The sequence below is a fragment of the Juglans regia genome, chromosome 2 (genome assembly GCF_001411555.2).
Source record: "Juglans regia cultivar Chandler chromosome 2, Walnut 2.0, whole genome shotgun sequence".
In the NCBI taxonomy this organism is placed as follows: Eukaryota; Viridiplantae; Streptophyta; class Magnoliopsida; order Fagales; family Juglandaceae; genus Juglans; species Juglans regia.
The window spans coordinates 34,259,369-34,279,532 of record NC_049902.1 but is presented as its reverse complement, the minus strand read 5'-3'; the positions used below and the strand labels follow the sequence as shown (position 1 = coordinate 34,279,532).

The 20,164-nt window shown below is 35.9% G+C and overlaps 3 protein-coding genes across 5 annotated transcripts; all 3 read right to left on the bottom strand.

Moving 5' to 3' along the window:
* Positions 1-1,587: 1,587 nt before the first annotated feature.
* Positions 1,588-6,648, bottom strand: LOC109013133 (dynamin-related protein 5A). The gene is made up of 8 exons (XM_018995116.2): positions 6,217-6,648; positions 5,277-5,468; positions 4,980-5,186; positions 4,277-4,705; positions 3,793-4,020; positions 3,518-3,713; positions 2,476-3,166; positions 1,588-1,901 (listed from the first exon to the last, which is right to left on the bottom strand). Exons 1-8 carry the CDS (start codon positions 6,568-6,570, stop codon positions 1,715-1,717), a joined length of 2,484 nt encoding a protein of 827 aa, XP_018850661.1. The 5' UTR covers positions 6,571-6,648; the 3' UTR covers positions 1,588-1,714.
* Positions 6,649-8,180: 1,532 nt separating this feature from the next.
* Positions 8,181-12,533, bottom strand: LOC109013111 (putative RNA-binding protein YlmH). Of its 3 annotated transcripts, none has more exons than XM_018995081.2 (10): positions 12,290-12,533; positions 10,876-10,958; positions 10,648-10,779; positions 10,470-10,543; positions 10,276-10,381; positions 9,674-9,742; positions 9,218-9,282; positions 9,026-9,124; positions 8,656-8,755; positions 8,181-8,558 (listed from the first exon to the last, which is right to left on the bottom strand). In XM_018995081.2, exons 1-10 carry the CDS (start codon positions 12,438-12,440, stop codon positions 8,496-8,498), a joined length of 942 nt encoding a protein of 313 aa, XP_018850626.1. In that variant the 5' UTR covers positions 12,441-12,533; the 3' UTR covers positions 8,181-8,495. The 3 variants fall into 3 exon arrangements, with proteins under 3 accessions (XP_018850626.1, XP_018850644.1, XP_018850653.1); XM_018995099.2 differs by having other exon boundaries at positions 8,181-8,554; XM_018995108.2 differs by lacking the exon at positions 9,674-9,742.
* An 855-nt stretch (positions 12,534-13,388) lies between these two features.
* LOC109013106 (proton pump-interactor 1-like) lies at positions 13,389-17,886 on the bottom strand. Its single transcript, XM_018995069.2, has 8 exons — positions 17,698-17,886; positions 16,558-16,966; positions 15,935-16,123; positions 15,634-15,813; positions 15,348-15,542; positions 14,699-14,797; positions 14,083-14,604; positions 13,389-13,982 (listed from the first exon to the last, which is right to left on the bottom strand). Exons 2-8 carry the CDS (start codon positions 16,930-16,932, stop codon positions 13,671-13,673), a joined length of 1,872 nt encoding a protein of 623 aa, XP_018850614.1. The 5' UTR covers positions 16,933-16,966; positions 17,698-17,886; the 3' UTR covers positions 13,389-13,670.
* Positions 17,887-20,164: the final 2,278 nt, after the last annotated feature.

Sequence of the window (20,164 nt, the reverse complement as noted above, 5' to 3'; positions counted from 1 at the left end):
TGACAATCACATTTCCCATATTAATATCTATAAAAGAGGCCAAGAAAAAAAAAAATATTTATATGAAGAGTAAATTTGGTTGTTGAACCAAACTCAACTTATCTCAAACCAATCATGGATCACACTCATTACTTTATCAATTTTTCATAAAAATGTCAAAATCATCTCAACCTATTTCATATATTTCAACATAAAAAGTTAATCTCATTTTAACTTTAAAAAGTTAAAATTCATTTCAATTGAATCCACAAAATACTGTTATTTACAATTCAACTTAATCCATCTTAACATCCAAATAAAAAAGTTTACAGGGAACATAATGTTATTCCAATGCTTTAACTTGTTGGAATAGGCCTCTTGTATCGAGAACATTGGGGTCCGGTGATGGTGGGTCGGGTCGGGGGACCACTTTTTGTCCATTTTACAGAGTCCATGAATTGCTTACCCAGTGCCGACTGCTGACAGACACCATAGCTGTCTTTGTCTCTATGTTTATGTATATATATTTCTGTGTTTTTTTATTTTTAAGTAAAAGGCTATAAGAGAATTTTCAGAGTTTTGAGTCTTGGCAAAGAAACCCCCAACTCCTAGACGTAACTTTTAAAGGCTGCCAGCATGATGGCTTTGGCAATTGGGTGGATTAGTCTCACTGAGAGCTACCGTTGATTTTTTTTTTTTTTTCCATCTTATTCTTCTTTGTAATTAAAAAAGTATTTTTTTAATAATATTATAAATTTTTTTAAAAAATATTAAAAAATATATGTAAAAAAATGTAAAAAAAAAACACACTAAAATAATTAAAAATAGCTCCCAACAGTAGTAGCTAAGAGCGATGCGTGTAGAAGCGTCCAATTTTTAATACCAAATGGGTCAAACACACCCTTTCTCTCTCTCCAATTATATATATTTTTTCCAAAAGAAATTATTAAGTATTTAAGAAAAAGGAATAATCTAAAGAGGGCAACGTTAATTTTAATATTTATTTTTTGTTGTTCTTGTATACCAATGAATAATCCAAAGCAGACAAGTTAATTGAACCTAAACGCTGTTTCATTACTTCATAATTCCAACTGAAAAGTCAAAAACAGACAGCTATGATTTTTCTTTCATTTTTTGAGCAATCACAAAAAATACTTATTCACTTGACCCATAATAATAATAATTTAAGGAGCCAACTTCGTTCCATATCGTTTATTAAAATAGTACGTCTCCATTAAAATCGATTTTGGGGATAGTGAGCTGGTGTTCCTCACTCTCCCCACATGGGAGACCAACCGGCTAGTAACTTGGGTAATAATAAGATAAAAGATAAGATAATTTTAAATAAAAATTAAATTATTTATTATATTTTATAAAAATTTAAAAAAATTATAATGAAACTGTTTCTATATCAAATAGAGCCTTACTCGGCATTCAAGTACAAGCAACATAGAATTTTTATTTTTTATTTTTTTTACGACGAGGAATCTCGGAGATCGTGCAAACCTAACATGTCGCATGGGGCTTGGTATTTTTAATCGCAAACTTATAGAAGAATCAAACATATACTCACAAGTTCACAATTGTAAGTGAAAGTTGTTGCTAGAATTAGAATTGTGTATGTTCACTAGATGTGAAACCTATGAACTTTCTCTATAATTTATAATGTTTCTTTAGGGAAAAAAAATATATATATGAACTTCTGGTTATAATTAATGCAGTTGCCAACTTGCCATCAAAGTGCCCGAGCAACACTTTTGAATTCATTCAAGCAAGATTGGAGTATCTTTTGACGCTTCTGAAGAGACTGCCGTTCGTTCTGCAGTACATCGATGGCGCCGGGAGCAACAAACATGTCCAAGAATCTTTCATCGTTCACAGCAAATAATTCCAACCCAAGTGCCACCACGAGCCTATCCCGGCTGCATAGAGAGGAACAAATAACAGCTTTTTGTAATCAGTTTCTAGCTATAAAGTTGACAAAACATTATTCCAAGAAATATTAGAGCCATTTTTTTTTTAACTTATGTTCAACAACCAGATACTCCAACAAGGACATTGGCCACAAGAATCGAACAACAAACTTTGAAAAGACAAGTAAAAGAAATGCAATTTGAATATGGCAGAGTAAGATAGAGTTAATAAGAATATCAGTCCAGTGTACTTCCATCGAAAACCAATGGAATCCAGGATCCATGCATGCAATTTGAATATGGCAGATCACGCAATTTGAAGATACGGTTTCCCCAAAGTAGTCTATACGGTAAATGTGTACAAAGTACCATTAACAGACCAAACAAATACAACCAAAAAAGCTTTAAGCCTACAACAGTCAGAGAAACTTCAAAATTTTTGGAAAACCCGACCTTATCAAGCCACAAAATCCCACCACAATCAGGTGCTTGCACAGCCACAAGGACAAAGTATTCTGGCGTTCCAATAAATATCAATGCTTGTGTAAACACAAATGAATGTTGAAAAGATAAACAAGCTTACCAAGGGGTTAGGAATCCAGAATTCAAAGTCGAGGCCACACTTTGCTCAACAAGAACATCACGAATCCGTGCAAAATGGTGTGCCGCTGATGAACAGATTTCTGAGTAGGCTGAACCTGAACTTGAACCGGTATAACCAAATAAAAGACCACCATCATTTTGAACTCTTACATGATCGGTATTTCTGCTATTGCCTGGCAATCTTGAAAACCGCTTTTTTGCTCCAATGTCAATGCCATTTCCAAGTTCTTTCTTGGCCCCAGCATATACTGCATCACATGGCTGATCAGGCGATGGGGTCTCAGGCACGGTCATTTGGCTTTCTCGAAGAGCTCCTCTAGTTTCTGCACCTCTCACTGGTGTGGTTTGCTGTCCATTTCTTCCCAGAGGTATGTTCTCTTGCTCTCTCATTATTCCATCATGGGCTGCTGGGCCCCCATCAGTTAGCTCAAGACAAAATGAACCAGCTGAAGCCTGGTTGAACTTGTAAAAAGAGGTTGCGCTAGAGCCAAAGCTTCCTTGAAAGCCATTCTCATAACAGACCTGCGAGTATGGGCTTGTAACTGTATCAAGGTGATGCCGAACTAGTTGCTTGCATTGTTTGGCCAGGTCCTTGATAAAGCGATTGTAAACATGCCTTAAAGCAGCATGAAAACCAACATAGCCATCCATTTTTTCCGATTTCATCCCATCTGCAGAGTAAACAATTTATGATAAGTTCCATGAAATTAAGCATGCCAACATCAACAATTAGAAAGCAAAAGAAGATTTACAGAATAGGCTAATGTTGGGTCAAAATAGCTTAGGATCTAAACATCGTGACCATAAGATCAAATAGACCGCTGAAGAAAATAGTAGATGTTAACTCAGACATCAGGTTAAGGCAAACATGAATTCCCATGACCATAAGATATTAACGCTACTCATATAATGCATACTAATACCTTACCCAAATAATATAACCTGAGATAGAATAATCCAAACTTTTTTTGTTGGCAACAAAATAACATGACAATGCAAAAAAAAAGTTCTAAGCTTCTCACATTCTGAGTCATGACCATGATTTCGTTCTAGAGCAAGATCATAGAGATTCCCCAAAACAAAAGCAAGTCGATCACAAGCAGTCTCAAGAAGAGGAGCAAGCCATGATCTGGCAGCTGCACGGGCAATTTCTGCAGCTGCTTCTGTTACTCCTCTACCCCCACCTCGGCCAGCATGGGCAAGTAATATATTTGCCACCTGTCAGGAAAAGAAATAATTTACCTATTCGCAAAAAATCTCAATCCATTATCCAAGGTAAATTGCCCTTACAGTATACCTTCTCCCTTGACACCGAGGGGCATTCAATGGAATAAGCAGCACAGCGAAATTCATGCATCACCCTTTCAAAAGCAGCTCCTCCATAGAGCCGAAGAGTAGCATTGGGAGGCTTTATATCTGCAGTAACACCGGGCCAACCCCCAAGACCAATTTCTGACTGCTCCTCCACTGTTGTTTTTCCCCATTGCTCAGGGGCAGGATCTGCTGCTCCATCAATCAAAGTACCCTGTACAGTAGGCACCAACAGATTCCATTTTTAGTGGAAATATAAATCTTACTTTCTGATAGTAACAAAAAGAAGAAATAATAAGTACAAGAAGTAATTGGGTTGCTCGCAGCGGTATGGTATGATTAATAACATATTTAAACTTTCTGTTTCTTTTCAAGGTGCTTTTAAGGGGATTGCTTTTCAGTTTTCTTTTCATTTATTTTTTCATTTGGGGGGGGACACAGATTTAAAAAGTTTCATGCCGATTACCAACCACATGATTACTGATAGAAGCCACATATAACATCGCAGATCTCCTAAGATGAGCAATATCAGAAGTGACCCGAATTTTAGAGTCCATTATGTCCAGTTCAGCTGCAACTTCACTGCAGCGCTGCTCAAGCAAAGCTAGAGTTGCTGGTGCAGCTTCTTTATATCTCTTCTGAAGCTCAGACTCCAAATAATCTCTTAGACGGCCAAAACCAATATAAGGCCTAAATTTGTCCTCATCAAATCCACCCTCGACACCCTCATTTAGATGACGTAGAACTTCTAAATCCACCTGAGATATTTGCCTGCGGAATTCATCATTTGAAATGGTGCTCCTGTCCTTTGGCAAGGCTACAAAAAATGGGCGGGTGCTATCTCCCAGGTAGCCACTTGCACTCAAATATCGGTCCACTTCCCACCTATCATTGAACTCCTGCATTTATAGATATCCAAAAACCATATTTCAGACCATATTATAATGACACCCGCAAAACCATTAACTTCGGCCATACACTGATAACAAATCTCTTCATTTAATCGTACCATCACTGCAGAAAATATCAACAGCATAAGGAGACTTAAATTGATTCATTGACAGTCCATTGAAAATACAAATAGAGGCATTCTTTGATCAGTATGGATATCTCTTTTATAGTAGGCTTAGATTTTCATATTGGAGACACTCAATAAAAACCACAAGTTTGTACCTTGAGACGATTATCAAATTTGGAGACCACAACTACTGTCCGTCTAAAAGTTGGATCAATTTCTCGAACGGCATCCAACCACAACGACGAGCACCATTCCACACTACTCTGTTGAAGGAACAACAGAATGCGATGGGGAGGACTAGCCAATGACTTCACCATTGTAATAATTTCCTCGGGTGTGTTTTCCGGTTCTCCCTTCTTTGCCTGCCAACAAAGTTTCAAAACAAGAATTCGTGTAAGAGCAAGATAATTTCCAACATTTATTAACTCAATATCTATATAGAATATTGCCACCTTAAGAACGAAGCCTGGGGTATCTATAATGGTGAGATTAGGACAATGTGCATATTCAGCTCTCATCACGATTGGCTTAGAAGAAACTGCAGTTTTAGTCTTTTTCAAAAGTGCCTCAGTTCGGGACTTTATGATATCTGCAATTGCAGATGCCAAAACAACAGGACTGCCATATTCTTCAGAATCCTCCTCCTGTTTTCAATGCTCAGTTTTCAGAACATTTGTAAATTAAACATTACAGCAAGAAGAAAGTAGATAGCAAAACAAAAGGAACAAAGCAAACCACCGCGCAAAGATGATTGCAATAGCATTCATTACCATAACACCAAGTCAAAATATATCCAAAAGCAGCCTAACCTACAAATTTTCCATTTTGTATATCTGAAAACATAATGCTTGTATTCCTATGGTATCTGATGTTAATCACCGAGAAATAAATAGTAGACTACTTTATCCACCCAGTTTTTGAAAAAGGATAATAATAAGTTTCTGCACTTTGTCAATTCACATTTGTCTCTTTCAATTTCCAGTAGTTTCTGCACAACCAAACTAAGAATAAGAGTGTGAGATAAAGCACTGAAAAAGTTGAATTATCACTTGTCTCATAAGGTTAAGATTATAAGAAATGCTGAATTTAATCGCTCAACTATTATTTTAACAGTCCTCTTACTTGTGCTCTAGAGTAATACCTAACCCAGTTATATGGCTTCCATGATTATCCATTCATTTCAGAGAACTAGAAGCCGATTATTTCTGCATGAATCGTTCAAGTCCGTCCAACTTCCATCTTCTTTTCATGTATCTACGTTTTTTAATAACAAAGCAAGTAGATAGAGTCTATCAGATATGAATCAGAAACTAACTCAACACTCATTGATAATTCTCAATGCCCGAAAAAAAAAAACAATCAGATTGAGCAACTCTTAAAAACCGTAAAGACCTGGAAGCGGCACCGGGGTTCGAGGGCGGAGGGATCGTGGACCATCTGGAGAATGAGCGGGCGGCGGGTGCCCATCTCGACCTCGCGGACATTGAAGCGGAACCCAAGGAGGGCCTCGAGGAGTGAGCTCTTGCCGTCGGATTGTCCGCCCAGGGCCACTATCTCTGGGATCGGGAGTTTCTCACCGAAAGCCACCGCGGCCGCCTGGAGACGGTTGTAGGCCTCAAAACGAGAGGATCGAGCGGCGGCGGAGGAGGAGGAGTCAGCACATTTGGGGTGAAGGTGCTTGCGGGACATGGCGGAGGCGGACTTGTCGTACGGGGTCTTGGTCGGCGTGGTGAGAAAGGTGGCCATTGGAGTTGGAACTTGGAGATACGGACAGGTTTTTGAATTTGAATTTGGCTCATGAGGCCGTTGGGTTGGGAAAGTGCCTTTCTGTTATTGAATTTTTGCAAGAAGTTTCTTTCTTTCTTTCTTTCTTTTTTCAGTTCTTCACAACCGCATGTGGGTAACACCGCGGCATCGGCTCACGTCATCCGATATTTATTGAAAAAAAAAAACCAATCAAAAGGAAAAAAGTATTGTTATATACAGTCATGAAATATGTAATTGTCGTGCAGTCGTTTTGAAAAAGAGTGGAGTCCACTAATAAAAGATTAATTTCTTTTCATGTGGGTCTCATATTTATTCATTTTTTTCAAAGCGACTGCACAGCGCTTGCACACTTACGACTGCAAGTATCATTTCTCAAAGGAAAAAAATGGATGTAAGAAATCGAAAGGATTCCTTCTTTGGACAACGAAACTAGAGAGCTCATCGCTTGTAGGATTCCGTCTGTGATCTGGGTAGAAGTAGAACTAAAGAGCTCATCGTTTGTAGGATTCTGTTTGATATTTATTTCTGTTTTATTTTGGAATATGTTCTAAGCTCCATGCCAGCTAAGTTTGAACTTTGAATCCTGTATATGATTTATAAGAACAAAAAAACTCATTACAAAAAGATGTACGAACGGTTTCGATTATTTCTTCTTTCTTTAGCCCTTTGACTAAACAGAGGCGCCAGATAGAACATATTCTAAGATTTTGATCCTATAAAAACAAAGTAATTTATGCACTTTTTAAGAATCCACCAAGATTTTGATATTTAAGAATAGTGTAATTTATACACATCCCGACAAGGTCACCGAAAGTTGTTACCGTCGAGTTTGTGCTAGTTCCACTTGTGATTAACTGGAGCTATGTTATCAGCAAACACGAGCAAAAATGGCAGCAGAGATCCCAGTTTGTATAACTCATCCTCTTCTAGAGCTCCATCCACTCCTCGATCCTTCTCATGTATTCTCCAGCTCTCTACCAATCAAATGGGAATGTAGCCACTAGAGCCCCTTCTGTCTTTGAGGGAAGAGAAACGACGTCGTTGCATTTGTCATGTCGGACGCGATGATGCAAGGATTCCCCAAGGCGGTTGCGAGTAGAATTTTTATTTTTATTTTCCTTAAATTGTAAAATAAACACAGGTAACTTTTTACAATATTTTACACAATAATAATTTTTAAAAAAAAAAGATTATTTTTGTAAACTAACTTATAAAAAAAACATTATATTATCAAAATATCTTTATTTTACAATATATATTATGAAATATATTGTATGGATACCATTTCTCTTATTTTAAATTTAGCTCTCCAAGTTGAAAATGGATAAATAATAACTTGAATGTCCAATTAAATTTAAGGTATTCAATTTGCAAATTGGGCTTTAAAATTAATTTAAAAAAATACTCAAATCCAATCTGAGTTGGGCTTAAGCAAACCTAACCCAAAAAACAGATCCGGGCCAGATGGGTCCATGTAAAACCTGAAATGAGACTAACCAGCGGTACAGTCTACCAAGAACTAATTTTAGAGAAATGTTTACTTCTCAAAAAAATCTCACCAAAATATATTTATTTCGTGACTTTTTTATTTTAAAGAATTTAAGGCCTTTATTAGGCAAGGACGGATTTTTTTTTTTTCCTTCCTTTCCAGTTAATTAATATTATTGATAGTCAACACTACAATTGCAATATGTTGTTCATCATCACCAGCCCTCACCCACCAACATGTTAACATTGAAGCTTGCTAATAACGTTCGAAGTTGATACAGCTTCTGCTCTCACAGGGAAACCACTTCGCGGCATAGAGATCGAAAGCCCGGAGTCCAAGGAAGGACAACATGTCACTTGTAAGAGAACACTGAATTCCATGAAAATGATTCAGAGAGTTTACTTCTTGCCAAGTCTTATAGATATCGAATGAGCTCTACTTCAAATTTTCCCTTGCGTGTAGTCTTTATTTCTCCTACCTTTCCAAAGTAGATCCGAACATCAGAAATGCCTGGCTAAATACTTGAGGAAAGCCATTCTATCCAGCAGTGGTTTCAGTCGAATTTAACAACTCACCTTTAATCTTCCTCTTCCACTAACCGAGACAACATCACCAGTCCTGAGAATGGTGTTGTTTTTAGAAACAGGGCTCCAATTGACACGCACCTCCCCTTTACTGCACAGATAGATAACTTCAAATTCTTAAACTTCTATTATCACATAAGGCTAGCAATTTCAAGCAGGCAACCCAACTAGTAAAAATAAGGTTTTGTGGCCTATGTCAAGTTAAGCATACACGCCTTCTGGAATCCAGGAACATCACAGACACCCAGTGCTACCAACCACATAAGAATCCTATAAAATCTAATATACCGTGTCTATGTCAAAGCATAGAGATAATAATATATTCAAGTGATAGATTTCACATTAACATACAAGGTTTTACCTTATTGAGTCAACAAGTTTTGATCGTGAAATCTTAAATCCAGCACTGCCTAGAGCATCGACCCGTAGTGATGCTTCTACAGTTTTAAATGACTGAGTCCTGCCAAGAGAACAAACTCCGTTTAAGCCTATGCAAGAGGAGAAGCATTTATAGACTGAAACAAGAATGATTTGCAAGGTGATGATTTGCAACCTTGGTGGTTCATAATCAAGAGATATTAAAGGTATCTTCGTGCAAGAGACTGAAACATTACCAACCTGCGAGAAGAAAAGGCATCACAACCACAACTAGTTTGCAACTAAGGACTGTATTGCTCCTATTAGACCCCGTGGCCAATATAAATGTACGGCACAACTTCTTCTCATTCTAAAACTTTTTACTACAATAAAAATAACATATTTGCAGTATGATGTGCACAGTTGAATTTGTTGCCATAAAAACCATAGTCGGGGGACAGCTTATTAATTCATGATATGTGAAATCAATTATAGAACCAATTTATCTAATCTGATCGCAGGAATTTAAAGATCAAGTGATTAGTTTATTGATTCATATTATAATAAAACCTAAAATAAAGGATAATTATCATATTGGAACTCTATTAAAATGGAGAAGTATCAGCAGAAACGCAGCAGAGATAAAGAGTACCTTGTCTAATGAGGATATAACAAAATCAACAAGTTCAGGGACAATGAGGATTTGAGCTCCCTTCTCTTCCTGGGCAGTGAAAATTTTAACAATAAAAAAAAAAACTCAAAATCCACTCAACTATATACCCTTGTCTAATGAGGATATAACAGAAGTCAGAGTATTCTGGGGCGATGAGTATTTGAGCTCCCTTCTCTCCCTGGGCAGTGAATATTTAACAAGGAAAAACAAAAGATAACCAGGCTCTGCTCAATGATGCCCTTTAGAAATGGCCAGCGGTCAAATAAAAGATTATATGTATTTTTCTTTTTCCCAAACCGAAATAGGGTCTGAATATCAGAGATGGTTGTACTTTCTAATTTGGAAATAGGAACATGATCAATCAACAAAATGGAGTCCCAAAACTAAGAGCTTTATAGTGAGTACTGCAGTCAAACTGACAGCCCATTAAACCCTACATATATCCAGAAACAATATAAGTATCATGTTTCAAACAAGGATGTGTTCAGCACCATCATTTTGTTAATTCTAATCTTAAGAACTTGCATACTTATCAAAGTGATTGGATCCCTAGAAGCAATAAAGGAAAATCCAGATGATACCTGCAAGATAATATCTCCAAGCTTCTCCCTGGCAATCCCTGTACCAAGAATTGCACCAAGGTAGTCACCGTGAGAACAAGGTTGAAATGCAAAATTCCCCGTGACACTGGAAAGATATCCATTAACAAAATATAAGTAATGGTTTCAAATAACATATGCATTGTGAAGAATGGTGAAGCTGCTACATGACATACCTCAATGCTGCAACTACATCTGGATCACTTGTTAGTACGTCAGGATGTCCAATAGAAATCCGGCAACGCTCAGCCTAGATAATTTCACAATTTGAAAATCTACCTGGGACAAGGTGATATATATATATATATATATATATGATATACACAAAGTAAACCAGAACTATTCCAGTCCAACCTGAGGGTATCCTCCCTGAGCAACTGCTCTAATGTCAGCTAGTTTTTCCAATGTGAGCATTGACTCCTTAAGAACCGGAGGAGTAAGAAAATTGGTATGGAGAACTTCTCTTCTAGATGATGCTCGTTTAGCCTCCAATAAATGCAAAACAGATTTGTAAATCGGTACCACTTTTAAAGAATGACGGAAAGTTTAATATGATGTATTTAGTAAAAATTAACTCGATACCATTTCTAGAATATGTTTCACTTCTTCAATAGCATGTTTATCATCGCCCCTTATGGCTTGTGCTACATGGCATAATCCTGAAGCTATATCACAGTCATCCAAACTGTTAAAAACATATCATGAGATACAAAAATAAAACCGGGAAAATAAACATTGCACCTCCAACTACCAAATGGTTTACACTTGCATCGCAAACAACAAAAACAAACACATTATACCCTCAAATTACCATGACTTGGAAAAAAAAAAAAAATCGTCCAATTCTGGCCTTTAAGATGTACAGAAAACAAGTGATGTGGCACAATGTTGATGGTATAATCTTACCAATAAAAAAAACGTGGGTTGCAGATTGCAATTTTTACAGTTTGAGGGTAGGTTTTGGTGCAAAGTATTACACACCTGATAGTTTGAGGGTGCAAATTGTACTTTTTCAAATAAAAAAATTTAGCTTCTAAGATAGAGAATCATCCATCGAATGTAAGAGAAACATGTGAACAGGCTTTCACATATTAAAGTAGGCCACATCAGAACTCCGCTGTGGTTCCCACTTGTACCGACCAGAGACACACCGATAAAAAAAAAAAAACATATTAAAGTAGTAAAGCAAGACACAAGTCTTGCCTGCTTTTAACAATTTGCTAGTATTCAATCCCACAGGTGATCAATCAGGCCTTAACTACACATCATTCAATAGAGTGTTCAACAGATAAGGTCTGTGCCAATATGGTTGTTGTAGGAAACCTCGAGTTGGTCAGAACTATAATAAAATTATTGGTCTTTTGAAATGTTTTACACATACTGACCCTTGATATGAATTTCTAGAGATTCTTGAAAATCATTTATATGTTAGCCATTAAATCAAACAGTTCTAAGGAAGGACCTGAGCCTGAGGTGATCAGTGGTATCATGGGCAGTATGGATAAAGTCCATCCAAGGGCCTCCTTATTCTTGATGAAAGTTTATTTTTGAGTACGTAATGCTGAACTGAGGTTGGCCGCTTTTTTATACAGGCCCGATACTTGAACAGCTTGGCACGTTTTACAAGTTTTTGGATTGAATAAGCAGATTTTCTGCAAAATTTAAGTCAGGGTTTTTATCAAACAGCATTCCCCCATTTTGTCAATTTACCATCTTTAGAGGTAATGTTACGTTTTTATGCATAGTTGTTGTTTTTTATTAGATTATTAACAGGATTTGAATGCAAGGTGACCCCTGCATTCAGATGGTAACTTAACACCAGGCCACCAACGTTCACATAAACTTAGTCTACAATGCACAAAAAATATGACGTTTTTCAACCATTTAGCTAAATGGGAATCCGAAAATCCCAAGAATATAGTATAGCACAAACAGACCTAAGAAACTTCCATTAGTGATACAAAGTAACAAAGAGAACCATCCCAAAGCCACTCACCTGGAAAAGTAAGAGCAGAGGTGAAAGGAAAAGAACGGAGGGTTTTGTAGGGAGAGAACGTGCTGTTGATAAGAGGAACATAAGAACGAGCAAAACCATTCGCTGCTTTTTTTAGAACCCACGGTGCTGCGAAGCCGATAGTGGCAGCCATGGCCACTGTTCAGTGTGCGTACAAGGGCAGAAATAAAATTCACTCCGTCAGATATTCTTGCCACATCAGAACTCCGCTGTGGTTCCCACTTGTACCGACCAGAGACACCGCCGTACCAGCATCGTATAATGTATATGGATGGCATCAGCAACGAATTAATAAATAAAAAACTATCGTACTTTTTAACTTTTTATTTATGAAAATTCTGAATTTAAAAAAATATATTGTTTTATAGATATTTTATTTTAAAAAGTTACATCACAAATTTTTTTTATAAATATAAACTTACAAAATAGTGTGACTTCGTAATATATATTAAAGAAAAATGATATACATTATCTATTATTTTCACGCTCTACACTTATATCTTTTTCATAGAGTATAAGAATGTTTTTTATAGAGTGATAAATAGTGACCGATGAGAATATTTTTTCTATATTAAATCTACTTTATAATAGTGTGACTTTATAAAATATTTAAATCATTTTTCTTATTAAATAGAGTAATGTTACGTACATTTATGGAATGCGTAAATACCGTGCAGTCGTTTTGAAAAAGAATAAGATCCATTATTAAAAAATTAATTTATTTTTATATAGATCCCGTATTTATTCACTTTTTTTAAAATAACTGTACGATATTTATACTCACGGCTCCAAATATCATTTCACTTTCCCTATATATGTTTTCTAAAGCTGCATGATAGCTTTTCCGATTTCTTTTTGAATTGGAGGCTTCTGTCTCCATGTTCCGACTTCTTGCAGGACTCTTCAGAAAAAAAGTGAGTTTTTTCTCTTTTATTAAGGGGATTGCAAGTACGGTTCTAAAGGTAAATTTTCAATTTTCTTTTTCCAGGTTATGGAATCAGGCATACAGTAAAAACCTGTCACAATACCAGAGCATCAATTCTCACTTGGTAAGGTCAGACCCAAACAAAATAGAGCTTCAATGAAAGCAAGTTCATGGATTCAAGAAAACATTCATGAAATTTGATCAAGAGTCAAAATTTGAAAGTTCATACAGTCAAACTAAATGTATGTAGTAGCTTCTCTCTTTCTGACTGAGCTACCAGCAACATTATGATTTAGTGTCCATCCCCTGTAAAAGGGATGTAACGAACGGGAATAAACTTAATTCTTTAGGACTACGAACCTAGCAACTCACACGGGCACAAGCATAGAAACTGGTTCAGTGGTTCATGGCTCTTTCTACTTAGTTCCAAGTCGCCTTTTAGAAAAGATAGTAGTACCCAAGCACCAGCACCAGCAAGGCAAACACAGCAGCAGGAGCAGCCCATATCCAGTAGTTAGTGGGCTTCTTACGTTTCAGGACTCCTTTAGGAACAGAATCCGGTCCTTTTGATCTGTTCCGGGGTCTGATAGTATTCACCTTTGGAAACTTTTCCTTTCCTGGAACTGGAGCTTGAACATTTTCATCTACCTTCTCTGGTTCTGCAACCTCTGACACTGCTTCTGTCGGTTCTTCAGGATCACTAGTAAGTGCGGAACCTGAGGCCTTTTTCTTTGCTTTCTTTTCACGCTCCTGAGATAATTTAATTGGAGAAGATGTGTCAATTCTAAGCCCCACAACAAACAGAAATAGTAAACCAGAAATGATGAAAATACAATAAGTTAATAATTTCCTTAAGCTTCTTTTCAGTTTCCTTCTGAATCCTAATGGCTCGTTTGGCTTCGGCTTTCTCCTGCAACTTCTTCTTCCTTTCCATGGCCAGTTTAGCTTTTGCCATTTCCTCTTCTCTTTTCATCTCCTTGGACTTTGCTGCATCAACTTCATTTTCCTTGGCAGGAGTGTCCTTTTGAATCTCTTCTAACCCAGAGGTCTCCTTGTCTTCTGCTTTAATAGGCTCCAAGGTGGATTTTGGGTGTGCTGCTTTAATTTTGGTTTCCTTCTGAGGCTTTTGGCTGAGCAAAGTATCCTGTGAAGGGGATTTGGAATCTTCCTTTACTTCTTTCAAACTAGCTTTTGCCACTGTCTCTCTTTCAGAGAATGTATGTTCTTCCAACACCACCAAAGGTTTCTCATCTGGGTTCCTCATCCGTCCATCCCTACTCAGTTGGCGACTATCTAATGATGGCAAAATTCTTTTCTCATAATCATCCCTTAGAGCCTTGTCACTGCTCCAGCGAGACATAAAACTTTCAACCTAATGCAGAATAGATCAATATAAGACATTAGAGTACAAATCTAGGATCAACTTCAAGTGATGTTCTTGACAAAAGAATACTAACTGAACCAACCTCTGAATGTGAAAGTTCCTCAAGAGCGTTAATATCTTTCTTTGCAGCAAGCTCCCGTGCTTTGTTCAAGACTGCACGGCTTTGGTAAAAGTAGGCATTCTGAAATATGAGATAATATCAGTTTAAAATTGAATGCAAAATTACTGACTACTTTAGAAACCTAAACTTAACATAATCATTGTCAAGAAAGCTAGAAAGCTAATGAAGATGACTCCACATTTCTATACCACGAAGGACCATAACAATACGATTATCACTATCTGGCCATTGAACTGTTCTTTTACAACTTCAAAATACTTATAAACAAGTCATGTTACAGAACACACGACCAGAAAAGTTGTGAGATGATGCTTTTTGTACGAGTGAGCAGTGTGCACGTCGTGATCCAAATGCTCTTTTATTTTCTTGCATACAGAACCAAATTTATGTTAGCTGAGAGCTTTAACGTATTCAATATCACTGTGTATGCACATTTGCCAAAAATTGAGGACCCCGGATCAAACTAGTTAACTTTCCTAATTGGACCAAGGAGACTTCAGATATTTTCAGGATGTGTACAACAGTAAGCACCGTCCTCTTTAGGTCCACACACACTAGCGTGCGAAAACAAAGAAGGATCTACAAGAATTGCAACAAAGTACAAACCTACCCCCTCATCACGCTGTTTTCTGAGTTGATGAAAGCTTTCATACGCTTTGTCCCTCTTTTGGGAGACAACCTTTAGTTCCTCCGTTAAAGAATTAATGTCATTGTCTATTGCCCTTAGTGCATCATCAAGTTGCTTAATTTTGGCCTGAAGTGCTTGTTTCTCCTTTCTTACTCCATCCAAATCACCACCTATAAGCTACAAAGAAATGTATAGTTTTACACATACTTAGTACAAATTAGTATTGGATAAGCTCCAAAACACACAATTCCAACTAGCATTGCCTTACTTTAACCTGGTCTTGAATGGCTTCTCTCTGACCCAATGAATCCTGAATCTTTGCTCTCATAGCAGCATTAGCAATAACTTTTTCCCTTGTCGCCTCAAGATGTTTGATCTCTCTAAGGAGTTGTTTTTCCTCAGTCAATGGAATGCTTTCGTGTTGTATGCGGTACTTCAAACTATGGATCTGACTCCACAAATCAACAGTCAGAAAATAAGAGAATAGAAGGCATCAAGGACCACTATAGCTCAAGAATAAACTGGTAAATTCAACATCTTACAAAACATGGGAAGAAAATAAAACATACAACATCATTAAGCTCTTCCTCAGATGAACATAAACCACCACCCCGACCACCCGTGTTTGCATTGCGCAGCTTGCCAAGAGCCTGTTGCAGAGGCTCGATCTCCTTTCTTTTCTCATCCAAGATTGACCTGAACTGCCGGTTGTCATCTTTCAAAGCTCTAACCTGAGAAATCAACTCTGCTCGATCCGACTGCAGAAAAAGAAATAGAACAGAAAAAATTGTTGCAAAATAACTTTGAGAACATCATAAATCAATTAGTTCTTTAAAAAAGTAGTCCAAGCACAGCTTCAATGTGTTACACTAATTGGAAGTTCAAGAATATTGTCTCTGACAATCATTCTCGAGATCTCCTCTTTCCAATTATATTTTCTTTAATATATAAGTATCGCCTGTTTCCAATTATCTCTTGTAGCAAGATAGTTAATCTGATATGGGTGTCTGTTTTTAAGGCCCCAATTCTGGGGTTCTAAATCTATTGGCTTTCAAAGCGTTGGAACAATATTCCAACCAGAAATAGTTCCTCAAGAAATGAAATGTAATACTAACAGAATACTAATATCTATAGCTCAAATATACTAATGAGGTCACAGTATAAATTATCGTAATGGAGTACTCTAACCTACCCTCTTTGCCTTTAGTGCTTCAGTGATCTGAAATCGGGCTTGATTTTTCCTCTGAATCTCTTTATCAGCCTGATCAACTTTGGCTTTTATTTTCGGGTCATCATATGGTCTGTACCTGACAAAATAGAAAGAATGGATCTGCTTAGGTGCAGGCCACTCGTCAACTGCATCCTTTGGGAAGTTGGCGTCAGAAACGTCATTTCCTTCTCCTTTTACTGGTTCATCTCCATGCGAACCAAATTTTATGGGATGGTTGACACCAGGCTCTTGATCCAATTTGCCATTATCCTTTCCAGGCAAAACAGTAATGTCTCCTTCAGTTACAGTCTCCCCTGGTCCTTGGACCATCTCAAACCCCTCAAACTCAACAGCCATGGTTCACCACAGAAATAGCCTCAAAACCACAGACCTGATGGAAATGGCAAGGACAAAGCACGTGAAAAATAGGAGCACTCATTTACTGAATAAATTAGACCATTCCAAATTTATATGCTATGCAGATTTTCTTATTAAATTGGTCAAAATGCTTAGCAGCACGTGCATTCACCACTGGAAACGATTGTAAGAATAATAAGCTAAACACAAAGAAAAAAGAAAAACAAGATCGAAAATTTTCACGTTTTCAACAGAGATCTTTAAATCTGGAACACCGAAAAGAAAAAGGTACAAAGTACTAGATCGAAAGCCAGCAGTTATTCCCAGTACATGGGCATCCAAAAGCTTCAACGACCATCCAAACAACATGAGAAGGAGAACCAGACAAAAAGCAATTAAACACCCAAAGAGGAATATGATATACGTACATGCATGTTACATCCAATCAGCCCTTTACAGAAGTGTTCATAAATGAAACAAATTTAAGGGGAAAAGAAACGGGTGCAGAAAGGAACTGTAATCAGAAGGACGCTAACATTGAATAAAGACAAGAGCTTTATAAAGATCAAGCCTCGCACCAAACGAGCCAGGCATGCAAAAGCAAATCCCACAAAAATAACTAAGCAAACTCTGCAATATATGATACGAATGCAATCTCGTTACCCTCAATTATCAAGATCAATACAGATCAGCCAAGAAATGGAAAGAAAGAAAACACCAATATGATGACGATTGAAAATGAGTAGTGGAATTCAAGAGAAATACCTGGATAAAGATTAGAAAGAAATGAAAAAGAGAGCGAGATGTGAAGGAGAAGATCCTATATTTGACAAAAAACAAAGGACGCCCAATTCTGGAGTTTGGGCTAAAAAGAAAGAAAACGTAAAGGGTTTAGATCTCGTTTCCAATTCTTGTCTCCGACCCAATTTTCTTTCTCTCTCTCTCTATTTCCAGACAAATTTCGCAATCTTATATACACCAGCTGATTTTTTCTCTCTCTCTCTTTTTTTTTTTAAAAAAAAAAAGTCTGAACTACCGTTGTCCTGGCAGCGGTTACAAATGTAGACTAGCCGCTGTTGATTTTTTTTTTTTTTCATTTTATAATTTTAAGTTTTGATTTTGTTGGAATTTAAAATCATTATGGTAGTTATGATTTATAATAATGAAAAAATATATTCATCATCCCATGACGTGGCATTAGATAATAAGTTTATAAGTAAAATATAATAAATAATGTTCAATCATCTAATGACACATCATAGAATGATGAAAAGATGATGAAAGTTGAGATGATGAGTAGCATTGTTCTATAATAATTTCTGAAAATCGAAGTCAAAATTTAAGAGGTTATTTTCCTTTTCTTCAAAAAATAAAAGGGTCCTGCTACAGGACCGTTGTTTTATTTTCTGTTTTTGACAGTTAATGTATTTGTATTTTTTTTAATGAAAAAATAAGAGACAACCTAACATTTTCTTAAAGATTAAAAAAAAAAAAAAAAGTTTTCTCCTTTACTTATTAGAAAAAGAGCATTTTTCTTGGAGCTCTTTAATAAATAAATATATCATGGCTTTGATAGTTCTTAAAAATGTTTCTTTTTTAAGTCAGGACTTTTTTTCTTCATCCATAGATTTAAAGATAAAATAAATTAATAAAAATAAATCTATTTTAAGACCTTTACACTACACACTATACACCATACACCATACACCACACGCATTACATATTTTAATTTTTAAATCTTACCAATCAAATTATAATATATAAATAATATCTAATATAGAAGCCTTCAAATCACATTTAATACTGGACATCTCATTTGACAACCCTTCTTTATAACTATAAATAATTATATATATATAAATTCTTATATTCTCCTTAAATGAAAATGATTTTTTATCAATGTTTTTCAAATATGATCACAATAAAAGGTCGCAAAAAAATGAAAGATTTTATTTTTATTTTTATTGATGTTTGTCCGGAAAGATTATATCAAGAATGGCAGGTAACATGATCCTTAATATGACACATTGTATATATTTTATAAGAATAATTATTTTTCTCAATCATTATTTAATATTTCATATCTTATATCTTATGTAAAAAAAATATCAGATATAGAGTGTGATGATAAATAGTAGCTGATGTATAGTAAAATTTATTTTATAATTAAAAAATATTTATAGTTCAATATGCTAAATAAAATAAAATTATATAATTCTACTTATGGGCCTAAAAATTATGAATGCTTTTGTATTATACATATTCCCCAAAATAACAATTTTACCATTTTGTAAATGGAATTGAAAATTCAAGAACATCACACTTCTTTAATTTTACCGTATTTACGATATTTTAGAATGTACAGCGACGACGCTCGTCTCTTTGTCTGTCATTTTGCTACCCTTGTGATTGGCAATATCAACATCCTCGTAAACAAGCACGTGTTCTATTCAGCGTCGGATCGGGACACGTTAGCTCGATGATCACGAGAGTACCTGATAAGATTGGAAGGGTAACATAAAGAAAAGTACAAGACTACCCCTCCTGTGTTAGGAAATGACAAATCGAAAAATTATTGAGACCCAAGATGGAGTTTCCATATCTAATCTGCAATGTGAACGCCGTCGTTTTCTGGTGGGATACAGTCTGCTAATTTTTTTGGCATTTCCATACATGCTGCCAATTGTAGTCAAAGTTGCCCCTAAAAGAAAATTAAAAAAAATTATTTTATTTTATTTTATTAAATATTATTTATTGATTCACTTTTTACTTTCGAAAATAAAAACCGCTCTCGACAACAATCACAAGATGGCGATCACCCCTAATTGCCGGTACTTTCAACAATCATGATGTCATGTCACATGAATACATAAAGAAAAATGATAGTACGTTCTCCCATCTTTTATTTTGATTTTGACTTTATATATTTATTTATTTATTTTATTTATTAAATAAGAAAGTAATTATTAATATATTATCTTTTTATTATTTTTTAAAAATATTAAAATATATTAAAAATATAAACTATAAAAAATATAAATATAAAAAAGATAAATTTTACCTAGATGGCATGCTTAACGATCGATGGTAGCTTAGCATAATTAATACATAGAGTCATACAACATTTATTATTATTTGTATAAATATTTCTAAAAATATTAAATGAACAATAAATGTGATGTCCATTTCATATATACGTCCCTTCCACTTGATGGAATTTTTTTCTTATAAA

Excerpts from the sequence above, each read along its gene's own strand:
- LOC109013133 (XM_018995116.2), bottom strand. The coding sequence starts at position 6,570 with ATGGCCACCTTTCTCACCACGCCGACCAAGACCCCGTACGACAAGTCC. Across the intron at positions 5,469-6,216 it reads AACCCCGGTGCCGCTTCCAG|GAGGAGGATTCTGAAGAATA; the intron begins GTCTTTACGGTT and ends CATTGAAAACAG. Across the intron at positions 4,706-4,979 it reads AATTTGATAATCGTCTCAAG|GAGTTCAATGATAGGTGGGA; the intron begins GTACAAACTTGT and ends CTATAAATGCAG.
- LOC109013111 (XM_018995081.2), bottom strand. The coding sequence starts at position 12,440 with ATGGCTGCCACTATCGGCTTCGCAGCACCGTGGGTTCTAAAAAAAGCA. Across the intron at positions 10,780-10,875 it reads TGAAACATATTCTAGAAATG|GCTAAACGAGCATCATCTAG; the intron begins GTATCGAGTTAA and ends CATTTATTGGAG. Across the intron at positions 9,125-9,217 it reads CTTGATTATGAACCACCAAG|GACTCAGTCATTTAAAACTG; the intron begins GTTGCAAATCAT and ends TTCTCTTGGCAG.
- LOC109013106 (XM_018995069.2), bottom strand. The coding sequence starts at position 16,932 with ATGGCTGTTGAGTTTGAGGGGTTTGAGATGGTCCAAGGACCAGGGGAG. Across the intron at positions 15,814-15,934 it reads AGGAAGAGCTTAATGATGTT|ATCCATAGTTTGAAGTACCG; the intron begins GTATGTTTTATT and ends TTGTGGAGTCAG. Across the intron at positions 14,798-15,347 it reads GAAAACAGCGTGATGAGGGG|AATGCCTACTTTTACCAAAG; the intron begins GTAGGTTTGTAC and ends CTCATATTTCAG.